The sequence below is a fragment of the Aythya fuligula genome, chromosome 19, assembly GCF_009819795.1.
Source record: "Aythya fuligula isolate bAytFul2 chromosome 19, bAytFul2.pri, whole genome shotgun sequence".
NCBI classification, from domain to species: domain Eukaryota; kingdom Metazoa; phylum Chordata; class Aves; order Anseriformes; family Anatidae; genus Aythya; species Aythya fuligula.
Genome location: NC_045577.1, coordinates 4,860,514 through 4,873,292, shown reverse-complemented (window position 1 = coordinate 4,873,292; position 12,779 = coordinate 4,860,514). Strand labels below are relative to the sequence as shown.

Genomic DNA, 12,779 nt, shown 5'->3' with positions numbered 1-12,779 from the left:
TTTCTTCCAAGGGTCCTTATCTGTTTTACAACCTTTTTTTTTTTTTTTTTGTCCATACTTGTGTTTTGCAGAGCAGGAAATGTAGGCAGAGAAAGACAAAGAATATCTCTCTGTTTGTCTTCTTCCCGATCTCCTTGCTAAAGAGACACTTTTTTTGGGGGCAGCCGCTACAGTGGGCCACCACCTCCCTTTCCAAGTCTCCCTCCAGTCCAGCCCATGCCATGATCTCCACCCCGTGCTTAAAGGCAGGATGCTGCTGCAGGGCCAGGTGGCCCAGGGACACTGCAGGGTCCCCTCTTGCTGGCTCCCAGGTCACAGGGCTCCTGCTCTCCCCCCCCCACTGATGCTCTGGGCTGGCAGTGGTGCCCCCCTGCTCCCTTTCAGCTTACCCCAGCTGGCACTGGGGGGAGGCAGCTCACGGGGAAAGCTGCTAATGACTGCCATCCAAAGGAAGGATTATGATAGCTTTCCCCTGAATTGTTTGCTCTCACTGTAATTGATGAGACTTTAATGAGTCTCATGGGAAGATGTGTTTGAAGGGAGCTCTTTCCCTTCCATCCCTGAGGAAAATGGTGTTTCAACTGATCTCAGCTCTCAGGGAAACATGAATAACTCTTCCCCCCCTCTCTCTATTGTTGTCCCCAGCCATTGCTTGCAGCGTGCTCCAGCAGCTGGCTGGCCACAACTCACCCACTTTTACCTGCTCCTTTGCAACCGTCTTGGCAGCTCAGCAAAAGCATGGAGCCAATCTTTTGGGCAAAGCATAACGGGTGCTGAGCTTGGATTGCTTCTGGGCCATCCGTATGTGCAAAAGTAAGTTAAAATCGCTTCTAAAGGCCAGAATGTGTACAAAGCATCGTCCCTTTGCGGAGGGTGGTCACAGGACTCGCCTTGCTGGGGATCGCTCAGGCAGAGGCTGGGCCAGAACAGGGCTGAAAGGGCCCTGCCAAGCACAGAACGGGGCAAACACAGCTCATTCATCCCAGGAGTGGAGCTGGGAGAGTAACTGAGCTGTGGTTCAGAGCCTGAATGGGGAGGATGAGCCATCTTAATGCACTGTTCCTTTCAGCGCAAGCCAGCGAGGGAGGCTTCTGGGTTTTGCTGCTTTTTGCAGAGCCAAAAAAATGAGAAAAAAAAACCTCCTTGGGTTAGGTCAGAGGGACATGTTGTGAGTGGTTTCTTTTCCTTGTGGGTTTTTGCTTTTGGTTGTGTGGTGGGGACTGATGAGTCCTCCCGGTGGGGAGGAACCCTGCTCGCTGCCCTTTGAAATGATTTGAGGTTTGGGTTACAAAGAGGAGACAATTTAAAAGATGCCAAAGTGGAGAGCATGCTAGCTGGCTGTTCCCATTCGAGAGGCTATTTATTTTAAATAAGTTGACACTCACCAGCTGTCAAGATCCTGCTGACTGGTGGAACGTTATTTACATTCAAAGCTGTCTTAAAAAGCAAACACGAACCCAAGCTTCCCCATCAGGGGGTCGGGCAACAGAAGGGAGGAAGGGTGAAGAGGACATCACACGGATACATGAACATAAATATTTGCAGAGTAATGTGTATAAATGCTCTTGGTCTTTCTCCTGGAATGCAATAATGCCTGCAATTGAGTTCATTGGCCAAATTGAATTTGGGCTCCTGTAGAAGTCTCTTCATATTAAGTGCTTTAACATACATCACCTTCTCAGTCTATCGATGAAATTCTATTATCTGCTCAGGGCCGGACGCAACTCGGCAACAAAATCGGGGGGGAAATAAAAATCTTCACAAAACTAAGCCAGGAGCTGGTAATAGGACCTTGGGCATCTGTCTCCGGCTATTGACAAAGTGTCACAAGTATCTCGGGGAGGGGGGAGCGCTCTGGGTTTCTCCCTAACTGCCTCCCTTCCCCTCCACCTTGCTGCAGTGGAAGTAAAACTCTTCACAAGACTCAAGAAAAGCCAAGCAAAGAGTTGCTATGCATTAACTTAATTTAACTCTATGACCAAGAGCAAGATTTTGCTTGAACTGAAGCTAATTCCAGCCTGGGTGAGTGCCAGGGAAATTCATCCTTCCAGCTCTCGGGGGCTGCCCAGCGTGGAGGCGAGGACGGGCCGAGGACCGCGTTGCCGTTGGCGCAGACTTGGCCGTCCTTGACACGAGGATGCCATTACCTCCTGGGACCCGATGCCTGGCTGCCAGGAGCTGCGGGGACAGGCGTGGGCTGTCCTTGTCCTGGTTTTCATGGTGTTCCCGAAGCTGCTGAGCATGGACAGAGGCTGGCTGGGAGCTGCAGATGTGCTGGGCCAGTTCTCAGGGGATGTTTGGGTGGGCCCGTGGCTTGTTTTGGGGTCACACTCCTGCAAATGGGGCTGGGCATGATCAGCTCTGGAAAATCCATGCTCTCACAGATCATTGACCTGAGGTCCCTGCGTGGCCCCTTTCTGCTATGCAGCAGTTATGCAGCCACCAGGTCCCATCCCATCCTCACAGAAAGGTGCTCAGCGTGGGCATCAGTCATTATGCAAAATCTAATTGTCTCTGCAAAAGACTGCTGAACATATTTGTGTCATTTCTTCCTTTTAGAGACGGTCTTGTTGGACAAGTCAAGATTGCAAACCTCTATGGCTAGATGCTCTCCAACAAATTCATCAAGGTTGATGAGAACGAGGAACTTCCAAGCAAGGCAGAGCAGCCTGGGGACAGGCACCCTCAGCTCAAGCTGAGCTGTGACCACAGGGGGAAGCAGGCTGATGGAACTGCACTGGTTTGGAGGACAGAAGCACGAGGCAGCCGCTGGGCTGAGCAGGAACCGCTCATCTTTAACAACAAAACAGCATTGAGCATCACTGCATCTCCACAGAGCTGCTGAGAAGGCAGAAAAGGGTACGGTGTGTGGGCACCACTGACAGCTAACCAGCTCGATTTATTGGCGGAGGTGCTTTGGGGGATAGCTGTGATCCTCCAGGGCTGGAGTGCCTGATCCCAGCCGTTGATGCCAAGATAAAGGGCTGGGAGAATTCGTTCTGCTCCACCAGCACAACCTCACTGCTCCCACTCATGCGGAGAGCGAAGCCTCCCGGAGCACATCTGCAAGCACAGCATCGGGACTGCTAGAGGGGAAAGCAGGGGAGACCAGAGGGCCTTTCCCTTCAGCTCATTTGTGAGAGCAAAAAAAGATGCCAGTGAAACCCTAAGAAAAGCAGTTGGTGAAGGGAGTGAAAGAAATACCATTACAAAACTGGAAACCTCTTCTTGTTGGTGCCTCTTTGACCTGAGCAAATCCCAGAGGTGAGGCACTGCTGTGTGGGTCTGTTTGGTGGTGAGTATTGCTGCCTCCTCCTGCCTTTCTCTGGGGATGCTCATCACCGGCAGGACAGACAGACAGAGCGTGCACTGGAGCAGAGGAGGGCAAAGGAGAAAAATCTTAATAATCAGCCTAAAATTGATTCACTTCTGCTCAATCTGATTTCTCCTAACTGGATCCATGTGTCCTGGCCATGGCACATTAACTTCAATTATGGCTTATTAATGTCTCTGTGATGGAGCGTGCCCCGCTGAGCACTGCGGTGACTGACGTTATGAAGGGGAAAAAATTACTCCAAAGAGACGTGGTGTGTAATGGAAACAGAACCGGCGGCTTTCATCACACCATCCACCAGGTCTGGCAGCCAGGAAAAGCTCATTCACCTGCTGTCGAGAAGATGACCGAGCTCGTTGCTGCACCAAGCAGAAAACCGAGCAGGGAACTGAGATCTGCGGGGAAAAGTCTCTCTGCTTCCCCTCCCCATCGTGCCTGGCACACGCACAAGCACACAGGCCAAGGGCTTGCTTGTGTCTATTCCTGTCCTGACTCCTCTGTATCTCCAGTTACTCTGCAGATCAATAGGGACAGGATGTAAGGAAAAAAAAAATTAGATACCAAGAAGAAGAAAGACAGTAAAAATAAACTCATCCCTGGACAAAGAAAAGGACCTGGCTGAGGTTGCAGGAGATGCGGATGGAGTGGGTAAAGGAAGCCCTGAAGCAGCAGCCCACTGCACCAGCACCCAGCTGTGACCCTCAGGACCCACCAGACCCTCCGGAGATCCTGCCAAGCTCGAGCCCCCTGTGATCCAGCCTACAGGAGGGGGGAAGGCAGCAAAGTCCTTCCTCTTCTCCCCATGTCCTTTGCTCCTTCTCTCTCTCCTTTTCTGCCAAGCCGTGGGAGGTTGTGGTGAGGCGTTTTCCTTGGTGAAAAGCAGAGGGGCAAAGGAGGGGGGTCCCAGGCTGGCCCAGGGGATCAGAGAAACCCCACTGGACCCTCCAGCTGGGGCTGTAGCATGAGGAAACCTCCAGGCTCGTGGTCTGCTCTGAGAGCAGTGAGGTTTTTTCTTCCCTTGACTGTGAACTTCAACTGGAAATGAGCTGCCACGAGTCCCTCATCGCTGTGCAGGCACTGACGGCTGTCTGCCCAAATCCTGCTGCCATGCAGGGGCTCGAGCAATGCCACATGTTGCTCCTCCAGTGCCATGGGCCATGACCATGCTCTGCTCCTCTGCTGCCACACACTACAGCCGAGCACCGCTCCTCTGCCGGCCCTGGGCTGCTTGCAGCTCCCGGTCACTGGTTCCTCTGCTCTCCAGCTGGGACTTTCTGGTTGCTTTTTGCCTTTGAGCCTTTATTTCTTCGTAAATCATCTTCCCTCTCATTTTCTGTGACCCCTGTGGTGAATCCCTAACAACACACCCCATTTTATCTGCACACTCTCTTCCCGCTGCTCATATGCGGTCTGTGCTCGTGGGCTGCAAGAGGCATTGCATGTCCCCAGCCCTCCCCGCTCTGCCTCAGCCCTTTCCTGAGTAGCTCACATTGATTTCTCCTCTCTTCCTCTCTCTAACCCACCCCTTGTTGAGCCACACAGAAGATTTAATTTGGTTTTAGTCCCTGCACTGTAACTGGCTTTGCTTACAGCTCGAATTAGATTGCTTTCCTGCAAAAAACCTCTGCTTGCTGGGACTGGAATAATCACAGGAGCAAAGTGAATTCACACAAAGCTTCTCCACCTCACACACCACTTATCCACAGCTCCTCAGTCACTCGCCTCTTGGTGCTGGGGGAGTCAGCCCAGGACAGGCATCGACTCCTTCCCTGTCTGCCTGTCCAGGAGGAGCGATCCCCTCTCTCAGGAGCCTGCAGCAAGCGGGGAGAGCCGGAGCGGGGTCAAGCTGGGCCTTGCTATAGCTCAGCACTTGGAGTTTGGGCCAGAAGCAGGCAATTTTGGAGTTTTCTTTGTCCCCAGCCAAGGAAAGCCCTCTCCTCCCAGAGGCCCTGCTGCATTGGCACTGGAGGCGAGCAGGAGCCGCTGCTCTGCAGCAGCCGCGGGCAGCTGGCCACGCGGGCGGCGTGCCAGCGCCGGAGGGAGGCCTCCAAAAAGCAGCCAGCAAACCCGAACCCCTCTCGGTCTGGCCCCAGCAAAAATGCAGCATTGCAGCTCCCACCAGACACTTATGGTCTGAGCATCTTCGCCACTGCTGTCCCAGGGCTGCAGGTGGCTGTGGAGGCTCTGATTTCTCGTAGAGGTTGTGCTGCCCCCTCCCCTGCTTTCGTCCCCTGCTCTATTTGCCTCTTTTCACAAAATCTGTGGGGGTTTTCTCTCTCATAGCAATCTCTGCTGCTATTATATGGTATTAAATTTGGCCAGTGAGTTCAGAAGATGGTGGGGTTTGGGGGCAGAGGGGGAAGGAAGAAAACTGACAGCTAGCAAGATGCTGAGTTATGGAGGATCTCACCAGCACAGCCAGGAACTAAAAGTGCTGAAGGGGCACATCCTGCCCAAGGCACGTAGAAAACGTAAAGGGCTCTGCAGAGACAGACATCCCTGGGTCACCAGCACCAACATCTGCTATACCCTATACTTACAGCTCTATTCTACCATGCACCTTAAAGCATCAAGCATCCCAGAGGTGCTGTGGGTATGGTAATGGCCTTCATTACCTGCACAGCACACCTGGGTTTTATCCGTGCTCGGAAGCCAAAGGTCATTGCACAAGGGCATCAAATATTTAATCAATTACCACTTTATGAACTGGAAACTCTGCATCCCTGTTACAACCCTGAAGTCTAACCCGTCCTAATGAACTGGCACAGCACCTCCACCCCTCTGACAGCCCCCGTCAGCCAGTGCTTTGGCTGTGAGCTGGTTACTGCAGCCTTGCCACTGCTGTCACCAACACCAAGGAGCTGCAGTATTCAGGTGAGAGGGAAGGTGACACACTGGCCTTTTTCCCCTTCTTTACCTGCTTTTCCTTCCTTTCACTCTCTGCTCTGCTATTTTGCCCCATCCTGAGCTGCTCCAAGGAATGGATAGTTAGCACACAGGAATACAGGCTGGGAGAGGCGGCTGCTCGTCTCTGCCTGTGACTACTCTGAAAAAGCGGACGAATCCGCTCCCAGCACCCTGCTGCCCTTCCCACCACCCCCTGCCGAAAGAAAGGGCTCTTCCATCCCACTGCTGTCGCTTCCTTTCCCTTGGAGCGCAGTCAAAGCCGGCCTCAGTGGCACCTGCAAAACAGTTTTGCTTGCAAGTCTCAGAAGCAAGCAGTTTGGAAATGATACAAACGGGTCCTCTGTCGCTGTGGTGATCCTTGTTAGCAGGGGTGGGTGATGGGGAGATTTTTCCCCTCTCGCCTCTAAGTCTCACACAAGCTGAATCCACAAGCTGGATGGGAAATCAGCCATCTCGGCATTTTTCCACCTTACTTTGCTTTTTCGGTTGATGTCATAATGTAACATATGGCATTGTACAGAGAAACGAAAAACAAAAACCAGGAGAAACAAACCCCCTCCTGCCTTCCCCTGCCCCAGATCTGTCGCTGGGTTTAGCCTCACCCCCAAACCTCTTTCATCTGAGACAGGGCTGCTCTGGGGGTACAGGGCTGAGCCAGGATGACCCATGCTGCTTGTACCACCCATGGAATGGGGTGTAATGGGGAGAGCCTTGTTCCTCACCCCCAGATCCTCTAAACAAACCCTGAGATATTTAGGCAGAGGCTGCCCATGTTTGCACAGCTGGGGACAGAGTGAACAGGGGACAGAGGGGAACAGGAATCTGGGAGGAAACTGAGATCTGACTGTCCATCCCTACACCACACCGGGAAGGACATGGTCCTTCTTGGACACCCCCATGGTAGCCTCAGAGGTGCCTCAACCATCCCCTGCAAGGTCACATCTGTTTTATTACTAGTGCTGCTTGGTTTGGAAGAGAGGGACTTAGAGGAAGAAACACTGATAATCTCATCGGTTGACATTGACCCTGATGGCTCAGTTTTCTAGCAGTAACCCTCTTCTCATCCCTCCGAGAAGAGCTACCCAAAGAAACACAGCGGCTGTTACCTGCCAGTGACTTCAATGTTGGAGACAGCGTAGAAGTACTTGTACAGGTTCTCCCTCTGCACGTAGGTGCCCCCCAGGGCTGGCCTCAGCAGCCTCATCCTCAGGTCAGTCACGGTGAAGAAGTCCTTGAGCCCTTTGGCGCTCTCCAGCCGGGTGTACAAGTTGTCCATGTTCTTGAGGTCGGGGCCAGCAAAGATGGCAAAGCGGTCCCTCACCTCAAACCGGACAGTCTTCTCCTTTTTGGATCCCACCCAGCGGGAATACTCCTCCGTGCAGAGGACCCTGTTGGCACTGGTGGTGGAGAGGTCCCGGACCCTCCGCGCTGGCATGCTGAAGGCCTCCATGCAGTCATCTGCGTAATACTGGTACGGGTGCCAAGTCCTCCCATTGTCCAGCGACTTCTCCAGCATCATGATGGTGGGCCGGCCATACTCGAAGGTTATCACGATGTCATCCGTCAGCTCGATGCTCTTGTTCCAGGACAGCGTGATGTTGGCCAGCAGTGGCTCCGGGTACCGGCGCCACGTCACGCTCTGCCAGTACGTGGCCAGCCCTTCGTCCTCGCTGTCGAACATGAGCTTGGGCGGGTGGGCCAGGTCGGGGTTGGAGGCATCGCACTCGTCGCTGCACAGGTACGGGTTCTCCTGGAACAACAACAATGGTCACGAGAGAAGAAGGCAATGCCTGGGCACCGTGTGGGCCATGCAGGGGTGACCGAGCTCACAGCCAGACCCTGCTTGCCCCCGTTCCTGCTTTTTGCTGCTTTTGTCAAAATGTTAACTGCTTGGCTGAGCTGGAGTGTGCTGGGGGCCTGGCTCTGCATGATGCCATTTCTGAGAATGAATTTAAGACAGAAATATGTAGCTTTGCCTTTGCCATGAGAATAGTCGAGTTGTTTCCTCCGAAAGGCCCTTTGGGAGAGGGCCCTTCAATTTGGCACAGGGGCAATTTTCATAGAAAGCGTTTTCCCTGAGACCGTCTCTGAGAAACTTCACTTTAGCTTGGCCGAGTTACAAGCCAGTGGAAAGCCACATGCACGCCTGCTTGCTCACAAGAAGGGAACGGCTCAGTCCCCAGACACAGCCACACCAGGCACGTCCATGCCTCCACCGGCTCCTGACGCTGACTAGGGTGGTCAGACACCATTCCCCAGGCTCTCTGAGTGGGGCCCAGCACTGCTGGAGAGGGGAAGCCCTATTTCCCTGTGCCCTGAGCTGGGGTGGGACTGGGCTGTAGGGCAGAGAGCAGAGGTTTGTGCTTGTGGTGTCTCTGCTGAGCCCCCCAGGCCACCGCAGGACAATATGCTGGCCTTGGGGACAAGTGTGGCAGGCATGCTGTAGGCTGCACCCAGTCAGCCCAATACGATAACCATTTCTGGTGACTCTTCAGCTTGATAACAGGGTTATCTGTGCTGATGGGCACATTGCTCACCTGTGTGCATGTTAAAGTCCTTCATTACAAGCTGGGGTTTCTCCTGCCCTGCAGCCCCTGCCTGCAGGGTGGAGTGGTGTGGGCCAGGCCTGCCTCAGGGATGATGCAGGGATGTGTTATAGCAGGTGTACTTTTCAGATTTTGACCCCTGAAAAGCCCTGCATGGCCCCACACTACAAATCTTTGTTGTATGCAAAGTGTCTCTTTGCCTCATACTTTCTCCCTACCTCCCAGAACCCAAACCCAGAGGATGGGGAAGGAGAGGGCCTGGTATGGCACCAGGCTCAGCTGTGGCCGGGCCTCTCATCACAGAGGCAGAGCCACCTGGCACCAAGGAGGTGATCTGGCACCAAGGAGGTGATCTACCACATCCTGTGGATGTGGTCTACCTTGACTTCAGCAAGGCTTTTGACACCGTCTCCCACAGCATTCTCCTCAAGAAACTGGCTGCTCTTGGCTTGGACTGGCGCACGCTTCGTTGGGTTAGAAACTGGCTGGATAGCCGGGCCCAAAGAGTCGTGGTGAATGGAGCCAAGTCCAGTTGGAGGCCAGTCACTAGTGGCATCCCCCAGGGCTCGGTGCTGGGGCCAGTCCTCTTTAATATCTTCATTGATGATCTGGACGAGGGCATTGAGTGCACCCTCAGTAAGTTTGCAGATGACACCAAGTTAGGTGCGTGTGTCGATCTGCTTGAGGGTAGGAAAGCTCTGCAGGAGGATCTGGATAGGCTGCACCGATGGGCTGAGGTCAACTGCATGAAGTTCAACAAGGCCAAGTGCCGGGTCCTGCACCTGGGGCGCAATAACCCCAAGCAGAGCTACAGGCTAGGAGAGGAATGGTTGGAGAGCTGCCAGGCAGAGAAGGACCTGGGAGTGATGGTGGATAGTCGGCTGAATATGAGCCAGCAGTGTGCTCAGGTGGCCAAGAAGGCCAACAGCATCCTGGCTTGTATCAGGAACAGTGTGACCAGCAGGGCTAGGGAGGTGATCGTCCCCCTGTACTCAGCTCTGGTGAGGCCGCACCTCGAGTACTGTGTTCAGTTTTGGGCCCCTCGCTACAAGAAGGACATCGAGGTGCTTGAGCAGGTGCAGAGAAGGGCGACGAAGCTGGTGAGGGGCCTGGAGAACAAGTCCTATGAGGAGCGGCTGAGGGAGCTGGGCTTGTTCAGCCTGGAGAAGAGGAGGCTCAGGGGCGACCTTATCGCTCTCTACAAGTACCTCAAGGGAGGCTGTAGCGAGGTGGGTGTTGGTTTGTTCTCCCACGTGCCTGGTGACAGGACGAGGGGGAATAGGCTTAAGTTGAGCCAGGGGAGTTTTAGGTTAGATGTTAGGAAGAACTTCTTCACTGAAAGGGTTGTGAGGCATTGGAACAGGCTGTCCAGGGAAGTGGTGGAGTCACCATCCCTGGAAGTCTTCAAAAGACGTTTAGATGTAGAGCTTAGGGATATGGTTTAGTGGGGACTGCTAGCGTTAGGTCAGAGGTTGGACTCGATGACCTTGAGGTCTCTTCCAACCTAGAAATTCTGTGATTCTGTGATACGAGGAGGTGATAAAGCAGCTGGAGGTGCTTAGGGCTGATGCTTGGAGGTGAGCAGCCTGCAGGAGTGTGAGCCTTGGCCGTCCTGAGCACAGCGGGTCTGCAAGGTAAGACTGAGAGTTATTCTATGGTTTTGTTTCTGAATGCTTTGTGCGTGGTCTGGAGTGAAGGGTGCTGTATGCAGGAGCTGCGCTGATGATGGTGTCAGAGGCTTAAACCCTGTGAGGTGCAGGGGCTGTGGCAAGCAGGCTGTGTCCTGGGGCTGGGACATCCTTGGTGCTGTGAGCAGGGGGAAGCCTGGGGAGAGGCTGCTCATGTGTCTGTAGCACTGATCCTGTGCCAGGGGCTTGCTCTGACCTGCAAAGCTGCTGGAAGTGCTTGTGGTCTGATTTATGGTGCTCTGGGCAAGGCAGAGGAGGGGAGACCTGGCTCCCACAAGTGGGGACTCATGGGTGTAATGTGGGGACTGGGGCTGTGCCTTGAATGTGGATGCTGATGTATAATGTGAGGTACTTTGGAAAATCTGGGGTTTGCCATCTCCAGCTGGGCTACCAAACCCACTAGGAGCTGCCTAGGGCTGTCTCCGCTCTGCATCTGTAAAATGGGCTTTTTGCCTCCCCATGGCTCAGAGGCGTGCTGGGTACAAGCGAGTGGAGGCCACAGCGCCGAGAAGCCTAGAAAAGCTCCTGAGGGCATAAATAATTCTGTCTTTTGAGCAGCGTTTGGGTAGCGTGCTGCAAGTAAGGCAGCTCCACAAGCAAAAACAGCGAGCAGCTGATCTGTACGTGAGCACCAGGCTGCTCTGTGAGGGATGAAGCGGTGCCTGTGGGGAGGGGGGGGCTCCTGTAAATAAAGCGTGCCTTGCTGCGTGCGTGCACTAAGCTGCCAGGGAAAGCAGCAGAAACCAGGGGGTGAAAAGCAACAAAACTTGTACTGTTTCCAACATGAGCTCAACCTCCTGACACAGCCCCAGTTGCAGTGATGTGTGGCTTTTGCCATCTCCTGTGCGTGCGGGGAGAGGAAGGGGCTGTGGCTGGAGCTGCTGAGCCCTGGTGCGGTGCGTGCACATCCCCCTGAGCAGAGAGGGCACTGGATGGATGCTTCGCTGGGTGTTTGGTTATTTTTCACTTGCAGCTGTACCAAGTGAGTGAGGGGCATGGATGATGTGCTCAGACCTGCATGAGTGGGTCAAGTTGTGGGGTAAGGGCACCTGTCTGGTGCTCCCTTCCCAAAGGAAGGTGTCCTGAGCAAGGGCAGATGCCAGCTGGGGAGCTGGGGGGCCTCTCCTGCTGCAGCATGCCGCACTGGAGTGGGGATTAAAAAAAAAAAATAAGGTATTGACATATTTAATATGCTCTCCTGACTCGTCACGTTCAGAGGAATTGTTTACCTCTGCTAATGAGACACAGCTTCCTGCTGGGGGATGTAGCTGCCTCTTAGCACAGCTTTACAGTGGCTGCTGATGGAAGAGGATGAAAAATCCCCATCAGCTGAAGCTATGGGGGCTTTGAGTGCATTTTCCTGTGCTGAGGCAACATATTGTGTTGCAGTATGGTTCTGCCGCAAATGCGGTCATACAAATGGCTTAATAGGACAACCCTGAAAAGGCCATCCTGGAGCTGTGTTTTCATGTCTTGTTTCTGAAGAAAGGCACAGCAGTGCGGCGTTGTGGTGTGGGGCTGGTGGGGAACCGCCTGTGGGGCAGAGCAGAAGGCTTCCCAATAAATTTGTGCTGCTGCTCAGGAGGTGAATCTCCACTGAGTATTTGCTGTGTGAGCGGTCCCCAGTGTGGCCGTGCTGACCAGGTTCATCCTTACGGCTAGGGATGATGCTCCTGCTGCGGGCTGGCAGGCTGAGAGCAGGAGGAAGCAGGGCCAAAGCCCTGCCCGTCTCCCATATGCCTGTCTCAGGGATCAGGGAACTGGAGGCTCTTGATCCCTGGTGGCTCCTTTATACCCAAACTTGTAAACGTGCACAGCTCAGCAAGCCCAAGGATGTCTTTAAGCACCCTGATGCTTGGAGTGGCATATGGCTTGAGATCTGCTGAGTTTTAACAGGGCAAACGTGAAAATAACCTCTAAGTGACAGCGCTGAAAGGTGGGCAAGAGCCTCAAAAGCCACCAAGTGAGTCACGTCACTACGGCTTCCTCTGCTAAAATGAAATGTTCCTTTTTGGTTTGGGGCTTATTGAAATGTCCTTCCTCCTCGGGATGCTCAATGCGTTTGCTGCCGGTGGGGTGGTTTGAAGTCAGCTGGGAGGGCAGGGGGGGAGCGGAAACAGATGGCCACTCTTTGGCTGCTCCCTTGGTCCTGGTAAGATCAGTTATAGCACTGTTGAAACAATTCCAGGTATTATTTTAGAATCTGGTTTCCTTATCCAAGCCATGTGTCCTCCAAAGAATCTGTCCAAAGTCTCAAGATATTTACGTCTTCAATCTAAAAGTCAGAATGCATTAGCCGGGGAA

At 53.6% G+C, this 12,779-nt stretch overlaps 1 protein-coding gene across 2 annotated transcripts in view; it reads right to left on the bottom strand.

Moving 5' to 3' along the window:
* NTNG2 (netrin G2) overlaps positions 1-12,779 on the bottom strand; it is a 46,326-nt gene that overhangs the window by 17,782 nt on the left and 15,765 nt on the right. For both annotated transcript variants that reach the window (XM_032200128.1, XM_032200127.1), the window contains exon 3: positions 7,348-7,991. In XM_032200128.1, coding sequence (XP_032056019.1) covers positions 7,348-7,991 — 644 coding nt within the window. The remainder of the gene's footprint in view (positions 1-7,347; positions 7,992-12,779) is intronic.